Here is a 24,543-nt window from a genome sequence, read left to right on the forward strand (position 1 = left end):
CATTCCCGTTGGTAACTCCTCCACACAACCCACATACACGCCTCTGAGCCATGGACCATGTTCAACACTGACAAAACTTTCTTGAGCACGTTCGAAAGCAAGATGGTTGGAAGGATTTTTGGCCCTCTATGTGTGGAAGGGCATCGCAGGAACCGTTCCATTGACGAACTGTACGTGGATCTCGCTGATTGTGCTTCGAGTTAGACTTGCCAGTCTTCCGATGGGCTAGTAATGTCACGAGAATGGCACCGGACGACCAAGACCGTAAAGTGCTTTAAGACCGTTCAGAGGAAGCGTGGTAGTCCCAAATTGTGATGGAAGAGGGATAAAATACCCCGCCCTAAATATACCCTTTTAGGTAACTCAGTTGCAAAAATGAGTGTCCGTGAGTGGGAGGGGGGGGGGGGCATCTATTCAGACTTTAGCCCCATTTTGTTGCTGTTCAAGCAGCATCCAAACGCACACACGCTTGTGTGTATGTGTTTGCGTACGATTCAGAACTGTCATCGTACCCATTCCAACATGGCTGCCAAAGCGCGTTCCACGAAGTAGCCCGTTTGTTTTTTCTTTGTTTGTGATTTTTCAACAGTGCAGTTTGCAGTGAAGTTTTGAACGCATTCCCATCGCACTATTCTATCCCCTGGTTGCAGTAAAAATTGTGGATTTTCTCTATTGCTCACACGAAACATTCACAGCCACAGGTAAGCAGCTCGCTCGAAACCCGCGGTCTTCTGTGGGTATTTAGAGGGAAACCAATCGTTGCTAATGTTGCTCCTCCGTTCTGTTGCAGTGTGCTAACAAAACAAAAAACATGCCCAATTCAAAGTGTGCCGCTGCATTCTGCAGCAACAAGCGGGAGGAAGCGAGAAAACGCAAACTGGACATCATCTTCCACAGCTTTCCGCACGATGATGCGGTGCGTGGTAAATGGATTGAGTTTTGCCGACGAGGAAAACAGTGGACGCCTTACAAAACCGATGCCGTATGCTCGGTCCATTTCAAGAAGCATGACTATCAGATGGCCAATTCGCCGAGACTGTGGAGCAAAAATCTGCGACGGCTTAATCATGACGGTGAGTCAGCTTACAGCAAACGATTGAGCACGGAAAGGCACTAACTGTGGGGGGTTTGTTTGTTTGTTTGTCGGTAGCATTTCCAACCATTACGAATGGTTCGGTTGTAACGGTACCTCCACAGCTGGTGGAGGAACTGTATCACCATCCGCAGCAGAACGTAGATGTGTCTACCGAGCGCGACCATACGTACAGTGGGGTGACTGCTGCTGTATCGGAAGAGTTACAGGTACGATTGAGCAAGGTGTTCCTAACGGTGCTTTAAGTATAATGCAAGCACGCTTCTTCGCTGTCTGCCAATCCTCAGCAGGCTGTGATGCAGGTCGCTGTTTATCGGTTACAAAAATTCCCCAACGTGTGTGCCTGCTGCTTGAGAGCGATCGCGGACGAGAAGTTGTTCACACCCTTCGCTCACTACCATGACGAGCTGGAGTGTACGATCGAGCAGAAAATGACCGAGATTACAGGACTGTCAGGTGATGAAGCGGTAAGAATGATTTCATGCCCATTTACATCTTCAACGTTTCACTATAATGTCGTCTTCCTTGTCGCCGTCTAGGATCGTGCCAATCGCTCCCATCTTTCGCCGGACAAGGTATGTGCGGATTGTTTCGAAGCACTGGTAACGTTTCACCAGTACCAACGACAATTGCAGTGCATGCGAAAGTTTAGCATAGGATTAACCCATCTACTGCTGGGCAATAGAGAACCGCTGGCAGCACTTTACGGCGAGCAACGGCCGTATTTGGCGAATCTTCTCACATGTTTGAACGTTTGCGAAGGTCCGGAAGATAATGTTACGCTCGAACGGTTAGAGCTAGAGGTGGCAGCATGCGGACTGATGCAAAAGAGTACCTTATTGGAACTACCACCTGAAGGCAGCAATCAACCACAAGCGAAAGCTAGAGAAGCAATACCACCGCAAAGGGATGGGAGCGATAAAGGTGGTCCGAAGAAATGGATTTGCCCGTACGAAAAAATATGCCGCGAATCGTTTCCGGAAGAAACGGCCCTCCAGCAACACGTCCGAGACGATCACAAAGTGTTCCGGTGTCGTACCTGTGGTATGGGGGTAAAATTCTACGATCTGTTTACAAAGTACCTCGATAGTCACGAGATCGCGCGCACCCTACTGCTGTCTCACAATGGCAAAGAATCGTCCAGCAAGGAAGACAAATGTGGTACCTGTGGGAAAACTTCCCAAAGGTGTGTATCATAGAAAACGGGCAAAATTTGTTTTCCTATTTTCTTAAAATCATTTTCCCTCCAGTGCGGTTCTTCTAAAGCAACACAGAAATACCTGGTGTGTCGCACCTAATTATGTGTGCGACACGTGTCTCGGCTCGTGGGCTAGTGTGGATGAATTCAACAATCACGCGTGCTCCATGTCGCGCTTGAAAATTGAACCAGCCGATGCAAGGGAGGTAAGCATTCGGTAAAGGAAATGAAAGGCGATAAGCAAAGCTCCTAAAATTTCTTTCCCTCTTTCAAGGATGATCCTGAGACTGAATTGGAAGATGGTTCCCATGGAAGCACCGTTACGCCGTTACGTCTTTCTTCCAGTAGTGTGGAGCTTAGTATCGAAGTACTTCGTTAGGAGATTGATTTGTGTGACTGCAAAACAGAATAAGTTGTGAGTTTTTGTAACCGTACAAGATGTAAAAAGTTATTAAGCTAAAACGATGTTCCTCTCTGTGTCACACAAAATAAGGCAATTGTTTAAGGAACTGCTGATCTCCTGCTCTATGTGATCTAAAATAAGACTATCTATTTAAAATAAATTAATATCTTGCATCGAAAAGGATAAAATGGCTGTGCCTAATTATGAATATATATTTTTCTATTCTAATTAAACATCCTCCCGTAAACTTGGTTCAAATTAAAATAATTTTATTAAAAATGTACTTCATCAAAGCAGAGTTTGTCTACCACGCGACCACACTAGGTACAACGGCATTTGACAGATGCTACGCATCTTGATCGAAACGTCACGCACTGCTCTTGTGATGGTAAACAATTTCCAATACAACAATCGCTCGCTTGGCCCCAAAACCAAAGAGAAGCTGTAGCGTAACATATTTTGTTCCATCTTGAACGAGCAGAATTAGCGCATCGTACCAGGGAACCGTGCGGTAAGACTGTCCAGTTTCTCTACACCTGTATTTTTAGCTAGCCTGTGTGCTTCGCCGCTGTTGTGCGTATCAAAAGCAAAACATGTTCCCGAACGTAAGCGGAGCGTCATCCATTGCTGGTGAGCATTGTGGGACAGGTGCGCTGGTACAAAACCCGAAGTTATAAGAGAAAAGCCGCTTACACGGGCTACAACGATATTCGCTGGGTTTGTACGCACGTGTGGCGGGTATTTAGTGTGTGATGTTGTAAAGTGCCGTTCGCGACACGGACTCAGGTTCCGTACTGAAGGGTCCTCGAAAAAAGTATCCCGTGGAGAAGGACAAGCTCAGTAACGATTGAACCCCTAAATGTCTGTTTTCTCTGTTCCTTTGCAGCATTTTTGAGCTAGCAACGTTTAGTTTGTCGAATCGAGCCTATCACTTCGGGCATTTAATTGTATCGCAGCAATAATGAAGGCAAGACATTTAATACTATAGAACGCAACAAAGCCAGGTGCCTTTAATATTCTGTAAAAGCTTCCGCGCAACGATTTTCGTGTACGTTCTGTTTCCACCCAATGCCTTAAGCGACTTGCCGTATCGAAATCGTTCCGAGTGCAGCAAGCCACCTACCTACAAACGTACACACACTCCCAACGATGGATAATGCACGCATGCACGACAACACTGCCGTTGGTAGATCACAACCACCCCAAAACTATGAGCAATACGGTGCGGCGGATATGAAAAAATATTACCCACCGGCCGGCATACCAATGACCAATGCACCGCAGCACCCGGAAAGCTCCTCGCTGCAGCTACACTTTGCCTCGCTGGCCGGTATCGATTTGGGCAAACGGTTGGGCCCGACGGGCGAACGGATTGAAATGTATTTCAAAAATCCGTACAACACCGAAAGCGATGAGGACGACTCGCCGGCAGCAGGGAACGGCACACATTTGCAGCCCACCAGCATTGCCGCTGCGAACGCGACGAAAACGAAAAACGCTCGCAAACGCAACAGTTCCGGAAAGCGCAAGCAAAAGTCACCGAAGGTGGAATCGCCTGAGGAGATTGCGTTGCGCAAGTTTCCCTGCCCGGAGTGTCCACTGTCGTTTAAGACCGGGTACCATCTGAAGCGTCACCATGCGACGATACATCAGGATCAACGGTTCCCGTGCACGGTCTGCCAAACATCGTACGGCCGGCGGGAGAAGCTACGGGCGCATCTGGAACTGATACATAAGGTAAGTTAAAACTAGAGCGTGTCGCTTAGCGTATGCAATTCTAACGCTCCCTATCGCTCTCCGTATTAGATTCAAAGTTACTTTGTGTGCGAAATCTGTCTCGTGTCGTACGAAAATGACGACCTGCTACAGCGGCACGTCTATCGCCACGAGCACCCGAAACCACTCGAGTGTGGCACCTGTCTCACACCGAATGCACGCACGTCGGACGGCAACTATGGTGGGAACCATATCTGCATCACGTACCAGAACAGCTACGAATGTTGTGGGAAAGATTTCGGGTACCATTACTACTACAACCGGCACATGCTGACGGTGCACAACATAAAAACGAACGCACGGGTTAAGCTGCCCAAGGGCACGCTGCTCAGCCAGTTCCGTGCGATGCGCTCCTCGCGAGGATCGTGAAGAAGAGCGGCGGCGGCAGCTACGAACTTTGGTTCGTAAATGCGCCCAATCCAACACCACAGGTTTACGGTGGATTAGTTTTTTAGTAAAATAATAGTATTAAGAAGAAAGCGAGAGAGAGAGAGAGAGAGAGATAAAGGGTATCGTTTTATGTCCAGGTGACAGAAAGGTAGTAGTAGCTTAGTAAGATTCTTCTCCCCTGTGTTGACACTAACATATTCACACACACACACACACACACCCTCAGGACGTCAGTTTATGGGAGGGGGAGAATGAAACTCCCCCTGATTTATAGTAGTAATATTAGTACTGATAGTTAAAAGAACAATCTCAACCGATGGTGGCAAGGTAAAATGGCCGGTTTTTTTCGCGTACAATATTCCCACATTTTAAAAGCCATCAAGCGACATAGGTTTTGTAAAGGAAAGTGAAAGCATCTTCATCAATTCCCTTTGTCTTTTAAGGGCTTTCAATTTAACTGCCTTTTATCGGTCCCCGGGTGTGCTAGCATTACAAAGGGAGGGGATAGTCAGCATAGTTTTAGGCACGATATTTTATGCAGCGTATCTTTTAATTTGTAACGACGACCGGTTTGTGCGCCAAACACACAGTCTCAAGACCTACTAGATCGAAACGCTCATCAGGACTGCAACATCAATAGTTTTATTGGGCAAGGGGTTTTTTGTTTAAACCGACTTTAATTTTAAGTTCTTTTTTTCGAAATTAGGACCTTCCAAAAGCGAAAACACATGCTTCAACTAGGAAGCAGTAGAAAAAAATGTGTTTCCGCCTCCATTTGTGTGTGTGTGTGTGTGTGTGTTTTGAGTGTGTGTGTGTGTGGAGTTGGAGGTTTATACTTTAATCAGAATTATTCACACCTCTGTATGTGTTTTTGTGCCCGTATGCGTGTCGTTGCGATGTGTGTGTGTGTGTTTGAAATTTGAAACACACTTTATGAGTTTGTACATACATAAACACACAACAACAGAAATTCATCCCTCTCTAGCGTAATATACTCTATTTATCGCAGCATGGAATTCTATCGTCGAATAAAATCCACACCGTCAAGAGTGAACAAAGTAGGCGAGTTTTTCGGGCCGAGCAGAATGTCATCCGAAGTAGTAAAGCAGCGTATCGGATCACAAAACCTACGTCCAATTGTTTAAAACAAATCTAAGTAGCGTACGGCTTCGATTGTTTTCAACATGTTGACGCTTGTTTTATGATCTGGAACAAAAAAAAAAAATGAACGAAGAAGGGATCGGTTTCTCCTTCCAAAGATTCACCCTTTATTATCATTATATCCATAGGTTGTTGGTAATGGGAGTGGGCAGGTGGTTCGGGTTTCGCGAAAGACAGAATTATAATTCCGAGGAGAGACAAACTACTTTAACGGTAATTTAGCTGTTTCAATTCCGCTAACAAGCACGAACCGGCCCGGGGAGTTGGCGCAATATATGTGGTGTTAGTTGTAAAATTAGAAAATGGTGGTTAAAATTATACTTCCTTTAGTTACATATATTGTCTAATCTCGTCGAAAGTAAAACCGGAAATCGAATCGGAGAATTAGAAGGTGTGGGTGAGTGTATTTATCGCAACGGGGCATTTCAACTCAGATGTTCACGTACACATCTACTCATCTATTACATGCTGCACGCAGAGACGTTTGCGCTGCTCCGTCTACAACATTAATTCGCTATAGGGGGTCTGACCCATCGTCATCCACTGCTTCCGGTCTGTGTCACCGCTCGGTTGCTATGGAGTGGCCATCCGTCTGATTTTTTTTCTATTCGATTGCATGGGTTGCTTGGAGCAATATTTCAAGTAGAAGGATACAGGCTTTACACAGCCAATCAGTTATCGAAAAGCGTTTGAATGTTTTCATTAAATTTCACTTTGCCACCGTTATTCTGTAATTTGGTATCGAAGAATCTCAAAATGGCATAACGAATTCAACCTTCGTTAGACAAAATAAGATGTTTGGGCATGTTTCTTTCTAATTTTTATGTTTGGCTGAGAAAAAGAATCGAAAGAAAAATGACAGAGAATTGAGAGAGAGAGAGAGAGAGAGAGAGAAATGAAAGAGAAACTCATTTCTGTTAAATAATAAGATAATCGAGCGAAAAATGAGTGTGACGTGAGACAGAATCGAGACAGAAAGAGAGAGAGCGAATCGAAATCAGATTGATAAAGATAGGAGAGATAATCGAGGAAAAATCGAGAAACATAGGGGAGAGAATCTAGAGAAAAATTAGAGAGAATTGAGAGTGCAATGAGAGAGAAATAAGAGAGAATCGAGAAGGAAATGAGAACGAAATGAGAAAGAAATTGAGAAGAGAATCGAGACTTAAGAAAAAAAGAACAAATCGAAAGAGAAATCAGAGAAAAAATGAGAAAGAAATTAAAGAGAAGTTTGAGAGAATTAAGAGATTATCGAGAGAGAACCGAGAGCGAAATAAGAAGGAAATGAGAGAGAATCGAGAGAGAAATTTATCTCGATTCTCTCTTATTTCTCTCTCATTAGTCTCTTATTTCTCTCTCGATTCTCCCTCATTTATCTCTCGATTTCCCCTCATGTCTGTCTCGATCATCTCTCATTTCTCTCTCGATGCTCTCTCACTTTTCTTTACATTTTCCCTCGATTCTCTCATTTGTCTTACGATTCTCTATCATCTCTCCTCATTTCTCTCTAGTCAGCAAAAGTAACCGACCAAAGAACTAATTTTGTTTGAACGATTCAATTCCGATTCGTTATGCCATTTTGAGAATAAGGATGCCAAATTACAGATTTACGGTGGCAATGTAAAATTTGGTGAAAACATTCGGGCGCTTTACGATGACTGATTGGCTGTGTAAACCCTGTATATCCTTCCTCAACATACCCATACACAAGATATCAAGTAGCCACGGTAGTATAGCGTTTACAATGGACAACAGGAGGGGGACGAACCATCTACTACAATGCTAAACAAATACAAAAAAGAAAAACAATAAAGAAAATGGCCTACCAACAATACATAGTGTAAAGGCGGTATTTTCCTGCCACGTGACCATTGCCGGGTAAAATCCTTTCTACGACGCTTTCCTTGTTTCTCAGCAAATATGTTTCCCTTTTTTTTGCGGGCATTCGTGTTTTTGGGGGGTAATTGAGTGTTTTTTTTTTATTAATATTTGATTTCACTTTAATTACAAAAGAAAAAAAAAGAGCAGAACAAAATACCTGTTGTTGTAATCCTAGGCGCTTGTTTTTAGCGGTTGTTGTTTAATTCTGTGTTTGTTTGTTTGTTTCATAACTTGTATCCATTTTCTCAATTAAAACAAAAATACAGAAGAGATAAGAAGACGAGCGAAAACGCAGTAAGTATGCGCAGCTAAGATAGAATGTGGGAGCCGCGATAACCCCCTGAAAATGGTATAAAACGAGCATAGGAGCAGTCTAGCATGAAAGAGTTGATTCCGTGACTGTGTATGTACTTATAAACGGATGATTTTAGTAGAGATGGGTGAAAAAAGAAGAAAAGAGAGAGAGAGAGAGAGAGAGAGAGAGAGAGAGAATAAAGAGAAATTGAAATTTGAAGGACAGATCTTTACCGATCAGGATGAGAATGATGATCCACGTTAAACGAATGAACTGAGGGAAACACAGCAGTAGATTTAGCTAGTTACACATGTCAATTTTACAACCCAGGAGGGGGGTGGCGGTGAAACAAAAGAAAAAAAAATTCAATACCTTGCTTGTCTGTCTGTGTATGTATATAAGGTTGAAGATGTAGAGGACACACGCAACCTTCTTCTAGCGATACTAAAACCACCATTCTATCCATCTACTACAGAAAAAAAACATAAAGCTTCTCCTCTTTGCAACTTTTCTGCACTCCTTCCTGCTGCTTCCTTTCCCTCGCTTACCACACACCACCATCGGAACCGGCCCTTCGCGATCGATAACGATAATTAGTGCAGCGTCCGATACGCTCACGCATCGCACCCACACAGCACCCCGGGGGAGGAGAAGCAGAGGCCGGATGGTTGGAAAAAATGGTGCTCAATTTTGCTAATGCTAATCGACCCCGATCGCTATCGGTGATGGTTGTTTTTTTTTCTTCGATTGCCTGCTCTACTCATACGATTGACCTATTGCAGTAGCTGTATGCACATCCAATGTGTGATTTCCAGGTTTCCAGAGCAACTCATGTCCACATGTTTAAAACAATGTGCAGTGCGAGACACAACAATCTTTGCAATCCACCGGACCACTAGATGTGTGTGTGTGTGTGCACTCCTATCGTAACCGCACGCCGTTGTCAGGGAAAACACCTGGCCTACTCCTGGTTCGCAACCAAAGCAACCCCACGGTTCGTGCGGTTTTGTGGATGAAGGGAACTCAAACTTCAACAGCACTGTACTATATGGTCGAATTAATCCTTTTTGTTTATATTTACCACTCACTGTGTACGCTCTATGGATAGGGATGATGATGTTGTTGCATTAGTTTGTTTCCTATACTGCCAGCAAGAAATGTCGCATTGATTCTAGTGCTGCAAAAGTTCGTTCGTCCCTACAGCTGTTGGCGGTCCGCTGAAAGGAGATGATGATGCCTACACCACAACACAGCGGTTCATGTCGTTTGGATTTTTTAACTGCTTTCCGTTAGAGTGGTACCTTCACCTTCCAGCATGAATGGGGCTGTTTCCTTCCTTCGCACTAACTGATGTTATTATACGTATGTAACAATATACCTATTGTTTCTGTGGTCTGGCGCTGTGGAGATGATGGGGTGTACAAATCGGGGGGAAAGATGCATGAAAGGTTCTGCTTATGTTTTGCGTATCTCCTCCTCCTCCTCCTCCTCCTAAATCGCTGTCCTTACCCCATATTTCTCTCCCTCTCTCGCTCTCTCTCTCTCCTTCCTTCTCTTCCCAAACCATCCTTCCTTGCGTTCGCGTTTTGCAACTATCCCTCAATTATTTATGTGTTTTTTTTCTTCCTTTTTTCCTGCTACATATTAAATTCTCCCGTTTAGCATTTGAGAATCTACTCTAAAATATTCCCTTTTTTTTCAAACTTTTTCGGGCTATTCTTCTTCTGCTCCTTTTACCAGCTTTTTTTGTTTGTTTGTTATTTTAATCCTTGCTGTTACTGTTTGCTTGTTTGTTCATCATCAATATGCCGATTTTAGCTCTGCGAATGTTGTGTGTCTGTTGTGTGCGCGCCCGCACTGGATACGTGCCTCTGGTTAAAGTACGTGTGCGTGCACACAAACACACCATCCACACTCGCACACACAAACACACACACACACACCGTCATACACATGTGTCTCTCAAACTCGTTACTCGTTTTAAGCGCGCTACTTACTCTTCATTTTCGCTCGACACCTCCCCGGCGCTCGGTCATAACCGTCCCAGCAGCGGCCGCATACCGCCCACCGTCCGCCAATAGTTGCTGGTAAGCAGCGACGCACCGCACCCGCCCACCAGCAGCATCCGTGTGAAACGCGATCCTGCACCACCACCACCAACAGCCACGGGGAAAAGGCCGGACATGCCGGACATCAACAACGGGGATCGACGCTGGGTGCTGCTGCCCTTCGTCTGCTGCCAACGGTAGAAACGCTCGCGCTGCACTATCGGTGACGGTGTGGCGACGCACGGGCGGTGGCAGCGCGCCGAGACGGACATGACGGAGGAGGGCAGGGCGCATATTTAGTTGGTGCCACCCTTGGTGGTGGAGGTCGGCGGTGGCGGCATCTGCCCGTTGACGATGATGGCAAAGTACGGATGATCCATGGCCTCCCGCGCGGTCAAGCGCTCGAAGTGATCGTAGCGCAGCAGCTTGTCCAGAAAGTCGAGCCCTTCCGGCGACACCAGATGCTGGTTCTCCGAGTGCACGAAGCGCTCCCATCGCTTGCGCGAGTGGCGCGACAGGATGTCGTTAAAGCGCGGATCCAGCTCGATGTTGTATTTGTCCAGATAGGCAAACAGGTCCTCGGTACCGAGCACCTTCGCGATGCGCACCAGCTGATCGTAGTTGTCGTGACCGTGGAAGAACGGCTCCTTGCGGAAGATCATCGACGCCAGCATGCAGCCGAGCGACCACATATCGAGCGAGTAGTCGTACATCTGGTAGTCGACCAGCAGCTCCGGACCCTTGAAGTAGCGGCTCGCCACCCGCACGTTGTACTCCTGGCCCGGATGGTAGAACTCGGCCAGGCCCCAATCGATCAGGCGCAGCTTGCGATTCTCGTGGTCGATCATTACGTTGTGTGGCTTCACGTCACGGTGCATGATGCCCAGGCTGTGGCAGTAGTCGAGCGCCTTCAGCAGCTCGTACAGATAGTACCGGATGTCGTAATCGCTGAGCGTTTGGTAGAGCTGCTTGAAGTCGGTGTTGTTCACATGCTCGAAGATGAGTGCCGGTGTGCGGGAGACCGGATCCTTTACCACCGCCAGCAGCGTGATGATGTTGGTGCCGCCCCGGAGATTCTCGAGGATCTTGATTTCGCGTTTGATCTTTTTCTTCTTGACCGGTTTCAGGATTTTCACCACGCACTTCTCGTTGCTCGTCATTTTGATCGCCTCGAACACCTCGCTATACTTGCCCCGGCCCAATTTCCGCACTAGCTGGTAGTCATCCTGGTTCACCCAATCGACGATGTAGTTCTCGTAGTCCCAATATTCACGTGGTTTATGCGAATTTACATCCGCGTACACCCGGGCACTGCTCGGCAGCGTCATTCTGCTGGTAGCCGTCGCTGGAAACTTTGGGCTGGTGTCGCTTTTTTCACCTTCTGCTCGCCGTTTTGGTATCGTTTTCCGACTTTTTCTCTTCTCGGCCGTCCCTTTGCTGCCTTGCGCTGCTGTTGCTGCTGCTGTTGGTCTTTACTTTTTTCTCCTACGGCAACTTTTCTTCCCTCTCCAAAAAGGGCTGCCAAAAGACAAACGTCGCAAACGTTGTATGACAAGCGGGCTTGACAGCGTGCGGCGGGCGGTTTACACTGCGTCGTTGCGTGCTTGGAAAGGAGCGCAGCGCGACGGGAAAGATAATTAAAAGGCAGAATTGCGCTTAAAAATGCATAAATTGCGTAGAAGTAGGTGGATTTTCACCTCTAATGCCACCGGAATCAAGTTTCTTGCCAAACTAACAGCTTGCTTGCGATTGTTTTGATAAACTATGACGCCCTATTGAGGTGCAGCTGGATCAAACAATTGACCAGATATGTGGCTTTGCAAAGTCTCGCTAAACATTTCACTATGAATTGAATTGTTCTATCGAGAAATGCTTAATTGAAGCAATGCAAATACCAAAATGCTACGCTCGAAAGCATTTTAAGGGCAAATGGCGTGCGATGAAAATGAAAAAAAAGAAATGGCAACATCCGCGGCATGAAGTTTCCGACGCTACCGATGTAAACGCACATCCATTACGGCATCAAACGAAAACAACAAAAGCTCCTGCACAGGGTGGAACAATTGGTTTAGTGTTTACGTTTTGTGTTCACATTATCTGGCTCAATTTTTCGAATTTACCCGCTTGCTCGCGGCTGCAAGATGACCGTTTTTAATCTACTAACATTCCCAAACGTTTGTCGAGCGTGCCTGCAATCGGTACATCCCGACCAGACGGTACCGGTCGACACGTACCGTCCACTGCTGGAAGCCACAGTCGCCACATTTCTGCAGGATATCTCATTCGAGATGCCGGCGGATCTTTTGCCATTCATACCCGATGCCGTGTGCATTGCCTGCCTTGAGGTGATGGAATTCTTTAGCAAATATCGACGAAAAATCAAGCACCTGCATGAGTTTCTTTCCGCACTGGTGCGTGTGAAGCTGAGGGACGAACAACCACTGCGAGAGCTGTTTGAAAACCGAACGGAACATTTGGATGTACTGTTCCGGGATTTAGATTTGTGTAACAGAACGGGCGCAGGAGTAGAAGATCTGCTGGACGAGTACGATCAGTACGCGATCGCTTCCATGGACACAGCGGTAGCCACACAGGAAGCGGAAGAACCGATGGAGGAACAGTACTTGATTTACTGCAGCGAGGAAGAAAGTGAAGCAACACAATCGGAACCCGACGAATGGAGCCATCGTTCGAAAGGCTTAAAAATAGAGCTTGACACGGGTACGGCGCAGAACGATAGCGAGGTACAGAAACTAACAGCATTGGCTGACAGTGGGACAGGGAAGCAGCAAAAAGCGCCCGATAGCCAAGCGGATAAATCAAGCTCCCTACTACGCAAACAATTCCATTGCGAACAGTGCCCGTACAAGACCATCTTTACCGTGGCCTACACAATCCACACGAAGAAGCACGAACAGAATGAGGGCAGGTATGGGTTCGTGTGCAACAATCCGTACTGTTTGCAGCTGTTCGATACGGCCCAGGAACTGAAGCTGCACAAGAAAGCCAATCCACACAAGCAGTATGAGTGTGAAATTTGTGGCGCCGAGCTGAAGCATCGCATATCGCTGGAGGTGCATCTGGAGCGTCACGTTGGCATCACCCACTTCCAGTGCACGTACTGCACGTCGTCGTTTCACACGAAAACGGAAATGCAAAACCACATCGCGGCCATTCACATCAGCGAGGATCGGGCAGAGTGTGAACAGTGCGGGGCGGTGTTTACCAGCAATAAGCTGCTCAAACAGCACATCGAATCACACAACACGGCACGCAACTATCAGTGTGTCGAGTGTAAGCGATCGTTTAAAACGCAACATCAACTAAACCGCCACTTTAAGGTGCATTCCGATGTGCGGTATCAGTGTGAGCACTGTGAAATTTCGTACACCCGGCGCGATAAGCTGCGGATGCACGTGGAGAAAGCGCACAAGGTACCACCACTTCCGGTTGCTGATTGGTGTAATTTTTCCCTACCATAATAATGACAAAACTTTCATTCCAGATTCAAACATACTTCGTGTGCGACATCTGCCTCCGATCGTTCGACAACGATGAAGCCCTGCAGCAGCACCTGCAGCGACACAAATTCCCAAACAATCTCGAATGTGGCACCTGTTTGCTGGTGTCCCTGACGGAGGAAAGCTTCGCCAAGCACACGTGCATTACGTACCAGGAAAACTATATTTGCTGCGGGCACGACTTTAAGCACCACACCGTGTACAACAAGCACATGATGCGCCACGGCATCAAGGTGAATGCGCGCGTGAAACCAAACACGCGCGGCGTACTGGTAGGGCAGGAAAGGGCTTCGAAAACGGCGGAAGGATCCCGATCGTGCGCATTTGTACTGCCCGACCAGCACGAGAATGAAGCGGTAAGCATAGATGGCCTTCATCCGCACTCTATTCCGTATCATACAAGTAAAAGGGGTTTCTTTAGGTTTCAGCAAAAAGGTACGATTGTTCGGAGTGTGGCAATAGCTTCAGCACTATCCGCAAACGGAATCAGCACAAATGTATCGTGATGGAAGTGATGGAAGAAGATGACAGCAGCGTTGGGATAGCGGAAGTTAACGAAGAGCTTGTACCAATTTTCTGATAATCATCAGTCAATGAGTTTGGGATTAGAAATCCCCCAGAAGACAGAGCGCGAAGAGCGAATAAAGCTGACATTTCGGATCCAATTCGTGCATTTGAACTCCATGGCGACGGTGGCCTCCTTTGCTCTAGGTGAGAGGTTTGTTATGCATTTCTAGTAATACTTCTCTTTTCGCTAACGCTTTTATTCTTAATGACTCCGACCAATTAATGTAGATGTGTTTTGTTGCTTATTACTTTTTGGTGTAAGTTTGGTATCCAACGTGTGTGTGTGTGCCCTTTTATGACCCTTCCGTAGGTATGTTCCTCATGGTGAACCTGGAATACTGCGCGCGTTATTTCTTACATTGTACATTACTATCGCTATCATCAACGAAAAAGCACCTAAAAACCACACACTGTCTCGAAGAAGTAGTAGCAGTAGAAACAACTGGGGGCTATGGTGATGGTTGTGTGTGTGTGTGTGTTTGTTGTGCTGCACAATGGGGTGCGGTGCACGCACGGGTGCATATCTAATAGGTATTACTGTTGGAATCAGGGCACATGAAAACCCTGCTATTTATGTGTTGTAAGTATGCATCAGTAATAGAGACACTTATCTAATACACCGAACATTCCTATAAGTGAGGTTGTTTCTTTTTGTTGCTTTTAGCTCCTTACTTAACGATCTCGTTACCTTTTCAGTGTGTTCCCCTGGTTCCCTGTTTTGGGAACGATGAGATCCAAATCCTGTTTAGTAGGAATTGCCACAGGGAAGGAACACCACACCATTTCTTTCGTGTGGGTGTGTGTGTATTATTATGCTGGCATTCAATCAGTCCACATTATAGTTTAAATAGGTTGCTTGCCTTAACACAGGGATGCAACAATTTCCCGGCATTCTCCCTGCTACTCTAATTCAAATGACACTCTCTCTCTCTCTCATTTTGGAGTACATCAAAATGTACGGTTTCATAATTATTCTATGAAGCTTATGGGAAAATTATGAGAATGCAGCGTTAGGCGTTCTCCGCTTGTAGCGAAGAAGCGGCACGCACAGAAAAGATCCTTACGATTACTCATCCTAACTGCACAATAAAATTAGTTGTAAACTAAAGCACAGCGCTTCAGGAAAGGAGATTAGGTGCTCGGGCTGGCGCACAAAATCAAGCACAGGAAACAATTCGTGCGAGCGCGTGAGGGAATACTTTCCCCTATGCATAGAAAGCACCTTACCATGTAAAAGGAAACCGGAAAACGGAAGCGAATAAAATTTAGAGCGCTGTCTTTTTGAAAGAGTGTTGGCTTCCTGCTCTTGGGCACTGTAGCAATTTAGCTTAGCAAATAATTGGTTACGCCCCCCCCCCCCCCCACCCCCTTCTCTTGGTACGCACACCCTTTAGAGCTCCAGTAGCAGAACCTCCTCGTGCTATACCGAGTTTGCTAGCCGGTTTCCGGTCCCCACCGTACCACCCGTCATCATACGATCGTCGTACAAGGAGAGTGTCTTGGATGCGCGCACTTTCCGCACCGAGGGTGGCACATCGCCGGGCGTCTTGACACGCTGACTAGGATTTCGCAGCCGTTCGATGCTACCCTTCGGTCCAAACACCTCCTGGAACACCTCCAACGAGCGCTGCCTTTTCAGTGACCGATCGTCCATGAAGGGCGGGGGCGACGAGCTTTCCGACGCTTGCCGGGCGTGCGTTCCCTTGTGCGGATGCATGGCATTCGCCGATTTTGAGATAACGATGCGCAACGTCTGGTGTGCCGTGTCGGGACCGGCGGGCATTGTGGCAGTGTGGCTACTGGCCCTTGCCCTGTCCAACGTACCGTCAACCTCATCCAGTATGGCAAACGACTGTCTGGTAAAGTCAGCGTCAGCGAGCGCTTTGGCGTAGCGCTCGACACTTCCCCGTTGGTTCGCGTTTCCATCGGTCGTGGGCACATTGCCAACGGAATGTGGTTCGTGCAGTAGCAAATTGCTCTCGTACTTACCGGTACCGAGATCCAGATTTGTCGGTCGTTCCATAGCAACGCACGGCACACTCGGTTGCTGTTGGTTGTTGTGATGGTTCATCAGTATTTCTTCCTGCGACAGTGGCCCGTTTCGGTAAGGATCGCTTGATTCGACCACCACCACCAGATTCGAACGATCGTCACTATCGTCCTGCCCACCGTCGTACCCAAGCGAACCGTTGGCTAGGTGGCTCTTGTGGAATGTTTTCTGCAGCATCACCTTCACGCTGCCACCGAGACCCTTGCCGGTACTGCCAAAGGCCGCTTCCTTCTGAATTAAGGGTGCGTTTCCACCTTTGCGCACCGTATGCTGCTGCTGCTGCTGCTCGTCCTCATCCGACTGGGAGGACGACGGTGCGCCGCTGTTCGTTGTGGAGAGGTTCCCGACCGAAAGCTTCCCATATTTGTACGATCCCGTCGTATCGTCCCGATAACCCGCCGGGGGCAGTTGAGGAATGATCTGCTGGTTTGGCGGTGTCATGAATGCGATCGTCCCGTCCGGGCTGTACCGCTGCTGATGTTGTCCCAGCATGGCAACCATCGTTTGACCATCGTTTTCCAACTGATACAGTTGAGTTTTCTCCAGCGTGGCGCCATCATCGTGACTGCACGCCTTCACCGGCATGCTTCTCGCTCGGGGGTTTATCTGTGCGATCTCTTGCAGCCGTTCCTGCACACACATGGCCGTTAGCCGTGCTTCCGCGTCATGGTCCCAGCAATCCTCACACGTGTCGCGCACAATCTGCGTCACGAGACTGGCGCCAAAGTGGGCCGGGAACGAGGGTCTGGCCTTGTTGCGTGATACGAGCACTTGCATCTGCTCGAAGCTAGGGTTGGAACCGACGTACTCCTCGTACGGTGCACGGTACTCCGGCACGGCGGTGCCTTCGGGGTAGAAATCTTCGCACCGATTTGCCAGCTCCCACAGTACCAGCGCCAGCGTGTACACATCGATCTGCTTGAGGGCGGATTCGCAGTCGCGCAGGTTTACGGCACCTTCGAGCACTTCCGGTGCCATGTAGCGTACCGTGCCGACCTCATTAATGCTCTTCGTTTCGGCGAGCGTTATTTCCCCACGGTACTCGTACCGTGCGCCAAACGTTTTCAGCGCGAACCCTAGGTCACCGATGCAGCAGGAAAGGTCCGACTTGACGAGAATGTTGCGCGAGTTTAGATCGCGGTGGCAGATGCACGGTTTGACTAGATCTCCTTTGCGGATTTCGGTGTGCAGATGTGCCAGACCGTTGGCGATGGATTTGCCCATCCGGCAGAAGGTGCTGAACGGAACGCGATTATCCGTGAGCCAATCCTGCAGGCAGCCCAGTGGAGCCAAAGACAGCACGAGCAGATATTCGACACGATCGTCCAGCGTTCGTCGCTCGTCGGATCCTGACAGTTTGAGGAGTAAAGATTGATACACTGGCATTCGAATGAATGAATGATGAAGGAGATGGGTTAAAAATTCTTACCAAAGTACGTCAAAAGCGAAGGAGATTCCATCAGCGGCACCGTGTAAATGTCACGTTCGTTGAGAAAGTACTGACGATGTTGGCCAGCAAAAATCTTCACCGCAACCGGTTGTTCATTGACGATACCTTTCCAAACGGTTCCGTATCTGTTTCGGGAAAGGAAAACAGTATGTAGTAAAATCATTTTCAATTTGGTTTACCTACAATCTTCCAACTTACTTGCCCTGTCCAATCATCGACACAAGCTTCAGATTATCGACATTATAGAGATTCGAGCTGTACCCCGGCCCAGACGGTTCCATATGCTCCAGCAGCTCAGCCACACCTTTCTTCGGCAGCTGGCGGCAGCTTATGAAACCAACGATTCCCAGCATAATGATAAACACCAGCGCAAAGCAGATGTAAACCGTTGGCGAACTCCAGATCGAGGTGTACGGTGCAAACGGGGTAATGTTTTCGTTCTCCTCTCGCACGCTTAACCCGTCGGCAGTGGTTGGCGGCGGAAGGTAGCTGAAATTCCCATTGCAACTATCACCGCTGCAGCAGCAGAAGAAGTGTTTGGTAGGTGTTTCGGTCGTGCTGACACATTCCGCACTGCTGCACGATTCCTGATCGTCTGTCGAGCCCCAGCATCCTGTTGGGCAGGAAGTGTAACAAAACGTGTTAGATGATCGGTCGCTTTATCGATCGTGTAGCGTGTGTACCTTGCACAACGACTCGACTCGCATTCTTCACAGTGTCGAACGTCCAAAGTGTATAGCAAAATGGTGCTGTCCGGGAGCATGTAACGACGGTGGACTAAAGGAAGGGCAAGATTTTACTTTAATAGTTGCTATCTGAATTTCTCCCGTCTCTACTTACGACGTTCTTATCAAACACGGGTTCATCCGAGGGTTCCGGCTGATCGTCGTAGCTATCGTAATCGTCGACAAAATCCTGCCCATTCTGCTGCTGCGTGTTGGTCGTGGATGTTGTGCCAAACTGTAGGCAACGACTTTTCATTGGTGTTGCTGTGGGTTAAGGGATGAGATAGGAGAGATAAATTACCGGCAATGTATTACAAATATTTATATATTGATTTATAAGATCTCTCACTCTCTATCATAGCGATCCTTCCACCTGTTAATAGTCATGTGTGTCACGAATGAAAAGGCCTGTTCGACATTTAACGTTATTTTACTCCTTCAAAAGGAATAGAAAAAATCAATTGTCCTAGTATTCTACTAGTTGGCTACAAAGAAGCTCTGGACCGCCCGGACACGGAGCGTTTTCCGTCTGTTTGTGGGAATAGCAACATTATCACTTCCGACAAAAATAACCTTTATATCGATCTGTGCCTTCTTTTCGGGTAGATGAGACGTGGAAGAAATGGGCTTACACAGCACAAGCCCTAAATTTCAAAAATACATTCATACTTTGCTGTTGGAAAGTTTATAATTAGTACCGGACAACAGAGGGGTACGTCCAATAGAAGAAAAAAAAACACCCAACCCCTCTTCAATGGTTTATGCACGAAAGGTCGGGGTTATTATTTCAAATTGTGCAAGAGAGTGGTCCGTACGTACACAAACTGAAATCCGTCCCGAAACGACACGAACATCGATCGATGGTTGGGAAAGAAACATGCGGATTAGAGCTCCTCAGAGGCACACCAAAAGTAATACATTTTCATTTTTTTTGTGGAAGTGATTTGAGACAGGGAGGCTAACATTTGCTTAGCTATTCTTCCAAGAAGAGATTCCTGGGGCAAAATCTACTACAAATCGAAACGAGATATCGAGATGAAATAACCATCATTCGTTTGGAGCTCTTAGATACGTAGTAGATGCTTACCAAAACTTTCGACCTATTTTAGGTTAAAATCAGCATCGACTAATGTTAAGAAACGGTAGAGACCCACATAACACTAGTCACTAGCGTGGATGATACTCAGAATGTTAAGATGCAATGAGATGGAGTTCTAGGAATTATCTTATGACCTCCCTAGCTTGCAGCGAATTAGACTCCCTATGCTGTGATGTGCTGGTCATGTCATGAGAATAGCACCAGCCGACCCAGAAAATAAAGATTCCTTTAGGTCGTCCTTATGGAGAGAGAGAAGGAAATCGAGAGCCCCCGATCACAACGCGCTTTTAGTGCCAGTTACTGAGTAACTATTCTAAACTAAATTTCCTTTCAAACATACCTTGTGCATCCGGCAACAGCATCATCAATATCAGCACCAGCCCAAACCCAAATACGTGCTGTCGCATTGAGAACGCTCCACTTTTGGTATTTCCTTTCAAACGTTCATCCCTCGGCAAAGGTTTCCAGTCATGGCGGACATACTGCACGGGACACATTTTCATTGCTGATGCTGCAGAATAATCCGGCGATTTCAAATACCGATCCTATATGCTGGTGACTAGCGTGGTGAACTTTGTTGTTGTTTTTTGGTTCGTTGTTGGAGTGGAGCCTCCTAACACTGGGTAACGGTGTGTGTACCGCTTTCAATCGTTCCGTTGTTGGTCCGGCATTTCCCGACACGTTTAAATCGCTGTTTGATGTTCGAGTGAACTACACTGCTCAACACAATTGTGTATGGCCATTTTCAGAGTTCTGTCCTGAAACAAAAGGGTGTTCATAAAGGGGGTGTACTGGTTAGTATGGTGTGGAACCACTGCAAACACTTAACAAAACACAACATTTGGTGACAATTTTAAATGTTTCGGGCACTGAACTGGGGACCGATTTTAGGAAGTAAAAATTGAACAAACGCTCGAAATTGGTCACGTCTCTGCTTCCGATCGAGGGGGCGTTTTGGACCCGTTTGTTTATAAATTCACTCGCGTTGGTGTTGATGCGGCGTACAATTCACCCTTTCCATCGCGTCAGGCTGTGTGTTTGCCGATCTGCTATGGCGTCATCGATTGTGAATGTCGCAGGAATGTGATGCTGTGCACTGTTTTTCGCTTCTATTATTTCACTTCAGGGCTCGCAATTGGAATAGGGATTGATGTGGTAGTGCTGGCTTACTGCCATCGCCACTTTAAAAAATACCATCATCTTTTTTCCGTTGCTATGAGACGGTGGGGTAAGCCAAGCGTATTGCAACACAAAATAGAAATTTGCTCCATTTGCACCAACACTGCCACTGATGGTAAGTTTACACGTTGTACTATTTGGCTGCCACTTGTGCTTTTCGCCTCACATCCTTATCACATGTTTGTGAGGCTCCGGACCTAACCTAATCCACTACGCCAAATCCGCAAACACGGTACGTGGTGGTCGCACATTTCGCATCAATCACGAGGTGGCCGCACACCACAGCAGAGATCACTTTGTTATCGTTTGCGTTTTCTTGCACACTCGATAGGTTTGCTCCTGTAGACGGCGAGCGAGACACTACGCATTTTAGTTGTTCACTAGGTAACCGCGGTGGGCCGTGTACGCTGCTCTCACGTGAGTTTTTAAAACGACCAAATCTTACCAAACATTTTGTTCATTCTAACAGCACCCAGATGTATTTTAGCGTCGTGATACGCTTCGACAACACAATCACAATCAGAAACATACGTAACAAACAAACAGAAGGAAGAAGAAGAAGAAAAAACACCAAAACATTATCCACCCGTTTCATTGACCGTGAGAGGCGGGTGCGCGCGCGCGCTTCCACTATTCTCTCGGTGGGTATTTCGCGGTCGATTGGGGAAGATTGCGAACGACAACGCCGAGAGAAGCGATTTCCCCAGAAAGCTGAGCGAACGGTTGCCGACAAGTTCCCTTTCCGCACGTACACACACTCGCACCGCTTGGCACACGCTTCTTCTACGGAAAAAAAATGTCTTCTGTTCAATTGGTGTTGCGTCTGGGTTGACACATTCGTGGTGATTAATTCCCTTTTTGCCCTACCGATTGTTTTCGTGCTACATCCAAGCAATCCTGCACGCTATAATGAAATTCATACTTCTCCAACAAGCAAAGGCTACTGCGTACTATGTAATCGTCGTCCGTTGTGATGGCCAGCCCCCGGTGCCGAACCGCAGTCCCTTCAAGGATATTGATTTTTTACGCCGCAAAACACACGCTTGTCCGCAGAAAGAAGGCGTCGTCTGCCACAATCTTTTGAAGGCTCGGACCATACACACGGAGCTTACCTGGTTAGTTTCGCCACAAACTTTCAACACTTTTGCGCGTACTTTAGTTACAATTGCTAGGCATGATTCGCTTTTGCAGCACAAACATTAAATTTTGTAACACCACACGACCTACAGCAGCACCACCACAACCGACGGTGACCGAGACCGATGAAACGCGAATCTCTACTAGAGGAGATCTGTTTTTCCTTCACATTTGCAATAAGGGACAGTTGTGCGGCACACACTTGCGCAGTTTCGAGATTCCCTTTTTCGCGTGCATGGTGATATGATATGGTGCGAGAGACCACACGCACACACACACACACACACAGCAAAGGGGGTGGGACAATGGGTGGAGAAGAATTTGAGAGATTTGTTCGAAGATGTTTAGAGCACATTTTTAAAAGTGACTTGAGAGAGGGCAAACGTTTTTTTGCTTTTCTTCCTATGATAAGAAACAAGACTCGTCAAAACAGCCGTTTTTTCTTTTCCTCCACAGAACAGTGACAGCCAGAAAGTGAGCAAAGCTGGTGGTATTTTAGGGCAACAGGAGCTGAAGATAAAATCACCATCTTTATCGTAATTCCATCGCACGATAGTTACAGCTGATCGGGTTTGTTCCCGCCGTTTTTGCTGTTCCGTTGGATACGTGTAGACAGGCATTAATCTGTTTTGCCGGTTTGATTGGTCTGGCTGGCAGCACTGGTGTTGTTATGTTGTGGGGTACAGCTTTTCAAGTGCAAAACACGGAGCAAGTGTAGAAAATGGCACAAGCAAGCGAGGCGCGCAATTGGCAAGGTAAGTGTGTTATTATCTAAGCGAATGGAGTGTTTTTACAAAACTAGCGTGAAATGTAATTACTTCTTTCGTTATTTTAGTGTGATATGGTGTAAGATACACTGACTGACTAGACTTAGCAAGCATAGTGTCGTTACGCGGCAGATCAGGAGGAATGATACCGTCACGATCGTTCAATCACCCAAATAACGTCTCGTACGGAAGATCATCCATCAGCACGATCCAAGCAACGTATAAACCAACGGGCACAGGTTTGCCAGGCACACCAGACACATCCAGCGGGCTGTGTAATGAATACACGCCTACGATGCGTCCACCGGAGCATCAAAATTCGTGGAATGTGCCGGCCTCGAATGAATTCAACTGTTCATCGCCGTCGGTCGTTTCGTTGCTGCTAGAGACGGACGACAACGACGAAGATCCGGTACCGGTGCTTGTTAACGAAAATGATCCATCGGAACATGTGGTCGTGAAGGATGGATACACGTTTTACATACGCTACGTAGACGAACCAACTTCCGAGGGACCGCTAGAGGAACGCAGCTCCGCAGACGAAGACGCTTGTGAGGTGGAAAGTCTCCCCTCAATTTCGAACGAACTGTCCAGGCTGATGGACGATATTATGCTTCCAGAAGGTGCCATAACTACGCTCGAACACACGGAAAGTTCAGCGCGCGACTGGATCAATTATGACGAGCTGCCTTTACTGCTGAATCGGCAAAAACTGCAGCAGCAGCAGCAGCAACGACGGTCTGTGACGTCGACGGGTCATGTTTCGCTACCCGCAAGTGACACATTGGTTGAGAATGAGCGTAGCAAAGACTACGCTAACGGGTCGGTAAAGACGGCCGAAAGCCAACCGGCAAGTAATGCTGGCTTTAGTGGCTGTTATGAAATGTTCCCACCGTTTACCGCTACGCCGCCGCTACCTTCGCTGGAAGGATTTTCGCAGCACAACGGATCAGGTCTTCTGAAAAACGGCAGCAGCAACAGCAGCAGCGGACAAACGCCGAACGCTACCATGGTGCCTGATTTTAGTCACTACTGCGTGGAGTGTGAAAAGTTTTTCCCATCGAACGATTTGCTCCAAGTGCACATGGAATTGAACCATCGACTGTTTGGTGACGATGAATCGTTGATCGCAATGGCGACATCGACACCGCAGCGAGCAGCCTTCGGTCAGCCGCCGAACGGGTACGGTGGACGTTCCGGTGCATTAGTGTGGCCGTGTGCAGCGATCGTAGACTCCACTAACCAGTGTCCGAAACGGGCATTTTTCTGTGATTCATGTAACATATCGTTTGACCTGGTGGAAAGTTACTACATGCACAACAATAGTGTCCACGGTGGTGTCGGAGCACTCGGTACCGACTATCGATAATGGTGAGGGAAGGAAAACCGATGGTTCAATTATGATTACAATATTCTCAACGCTAATGTGTACCTTAATTGTAGAACAATTTTTTTTCCGGCGAAATACTTACAATTTTTGTACGGTATGGAAGCCAATATAACGAGGCCATTGAAATTAGGAAAAGGGCGGTTATGATGGTGAGCAACAAATGGGATGCTCCCAAGAAGATGGTTAGTTAAATAACAAAAATTGCCGAATGAAATACGGTCCAAAGCATGGAAAAGATGAGCGAATGTTACCACCATATGATAGGTTTGTTAATTTTTTTTTTAAATGAATTGTTTAGATAATGATAACGGATTCGTACAGTTATTTTATGTAGATAATACTATCTAAAAAAATAAAGAAAAACATTTCCTAATAATGCGTGTGCTGTTTTATTTATTTGCGATAGAAAGCAA

General features: G+C 47.0%; 6 protein-coding genes across 19 annotated transcripts; 4 read left to right on the forward strand and 2 right to left on the reverse strand.

Moving 5' to 3' along the window:
• The first annotated feature begins 499 nt into the window (after nt 1–499).
• On the forward strand, nt 500–2,886 carry LOC118512848. 2 transcript variants are annotated; one of them, XM_036057913.1, is made up of 7 exons: nt 500–701; nt 791–1,073; nt 1,151–1,302; nt 1,384–1,560; nt 1,633–2,279; nt 2,344–2,497; nt 2,566–2,886. In XM_036057913.1, the coding sequence occupies exons 2-7, from the start codon at nt 812–814 to the stop codon at nt 2,668–2,670; spliced, it is 1,497 nt and encodes a 498-aa protein (XP_035913806.1). In that variant the 5' UTR covers nt 500–701; nt 791–811; the 3' UTR covers nt 2,671–2,886. The 2 variants fall into 2 exon arrangements, with proteins under 2 accessions (XP_035913806.1, XP_035913805.1); XM_036057912.1 differs by having other exon boundaries at nt 501–701; nt 1,381–1,560.
• Nucleotides 2,887–3,050: 164 nt separating this feature from the next.
• LOC118512852 (zinc finger protein 235-like) lies at nt 3,051–5,921 on the forward strand. 2 transcript variants are annotated; one of them, XM_036057922.1, is made up of 3 exons: nt 3,051–3,205; nt 3,581–4,431; nt 4,501–5,921. In XM_036057922.1, exons 2-3 carry the CDS (start codon nt 3,844–3,846, stop codon nt 4,837–4,839), a joined length of 927 nt encoding a protein of 308 aa, XP_035913815.1. In that variant the 5' UTR covers nt 3,051–3,205; nt 3,581–3,843; the 3' UTR covers nt 4,840–5,921. The 2 variants fall into 2 exon arrangements, with proteins under 2 accessions (XP_035913815.1, XP_035913816.1); XM_036057923.1 differs by having other exon boundaries at nt 3,064–3,324.
• A 2,571-nt stretch (nt 5,922–8,492) lies between these two features.
• LOC118512851 (casein kinase II subunit alpha) lies at nt 8,493–11,784 on the reverse strand. Its single transcript, XM_036057921.1, has one exon. It carries the CDS (start codon nt 11,571–11,573, stop codon nt 10,542–10,544), a length of 1,032 nt encoding a protein of 343 aa, XP_035913814.1. The 5' UTR covers nt 11,574–11,784; the 3' UTR covers nt 8,493–10,541.
• Nucleotides 11,785–12,259: 475 nt separating this feature from the next.
• Nucleotides 12,260–14,431, forward strand: LOC118512846 (zinc finger protein 135-like). Its single transcript, XM_036057909.1, has 3 exons — nt 12,260–13,679; nt 13,751–14,122; nt 14,188–14,431. Exons 1-3 carry the CDS (start codon nt 12,387–12,389, stop codon nt 14,344–14,346), a joined length of 1,824 nt encoding a protein of 607 aa, XP_035913802.1. The 5' UTR covers nt 12,260–12,386; the 3' UTR covers nt 14,347–14,431.
• Nucleotides 14,432–14,467: 36 nt separating this feature from the next.
• LOC118512843 lies at nt 14,468–22,086 on the reverse strand. Of its 9 annotated transcripts, none has more exons than XM_036057895.1 (7): nt 21,949–22,086; nt 19,998–20,415; nt 18,674–18,822; nt 18,517–18,610; nt 18,032–18,446; nt 17,813–17,958; nt 14,468–17,732 (listed from the first exon to the last, which is right to left on the reverse strand). In XM_036057895.1, exons 2-7 carry the CDS (start codon nt 20,158–20,160, stop codon nt 15,754–15,756), a joined length of 2,946 nt encoding a protein of 981 aa, XP_035913788.1. In that variant the 5' UTR covers nt 20,161–20,415; nt 21,949–22,086; the 3' UTR covers nt 14,468–15,753. The 9 variants fall into 9 exon arrangements, with proteins under 9 accessions (XP_035913788.1, XP_035913789.1, XP_035913792.1 ...); XM_036057896.1 differs by having other exon boundaries at nt 14,490–17,732; nt 19,998–20,410; XM_036057899.1 differs by lacking the exon at nt 21,949–22,086 and adding an exon at nt 21,788–21,917 and having other exon boundaries at nt 14,490–17,732.
• Nucleotides 21,093–24,506, forward strand: LOC118512850. 4 transcript variants are annotated; one of them, XM_036057920.1, is made up of 3 exons: nt 21,093–21,253; nt 22,430–22,728; nt 22,809–24,506. In XM_036057920.1, the coding sequence occupies exon 3, from the start codon at nt 22,883–22,885 to the stop codon at nt 24,107–24,109; it is 1,227 nt and encodes a 408-aa protein (XP_035913813.1). In that variant the 5' UTR covers nt 21,093–21,253; nt 22,430–22,728; nt 22,809–22,882; the 3' UTR covers nt 24,110–24,506. The 4 variants fall into 4 exon arrangements, with proteins under 4 accessions (XP_035913813.1, XP_035913812.1, XP_035913811.1 ...); XM_036057919.1 differs by having other exon boundaries at nt 21,235–21,253; nt 22,435–22,728; nt 22,809–24,498; XM_036057918.1 differs by lacking the exon at nt 21,093–21,253 and adding an exon at nt 21,818–21,951 and having other exon boundaries at nt 22,809–24,498.
• The last annotated feature ends 37 nt before the right edge of the window (nt 24,507–24,543 follow it).

Source organism: Anopheles stephensi, chromosome 3 (genome assembly GCF_013141755.1).
Source record: "Anopheles stephensi strain Indian chromosome 3, UCI_ANSTEP_V1.0, whole genome shotgun sequence".
Lineage (NCBI taxonomy): Eukaryota > Metazoa > Arthropoda > Insecta > Diptera > Culicidae > Anopheles > Anopheles stephensi.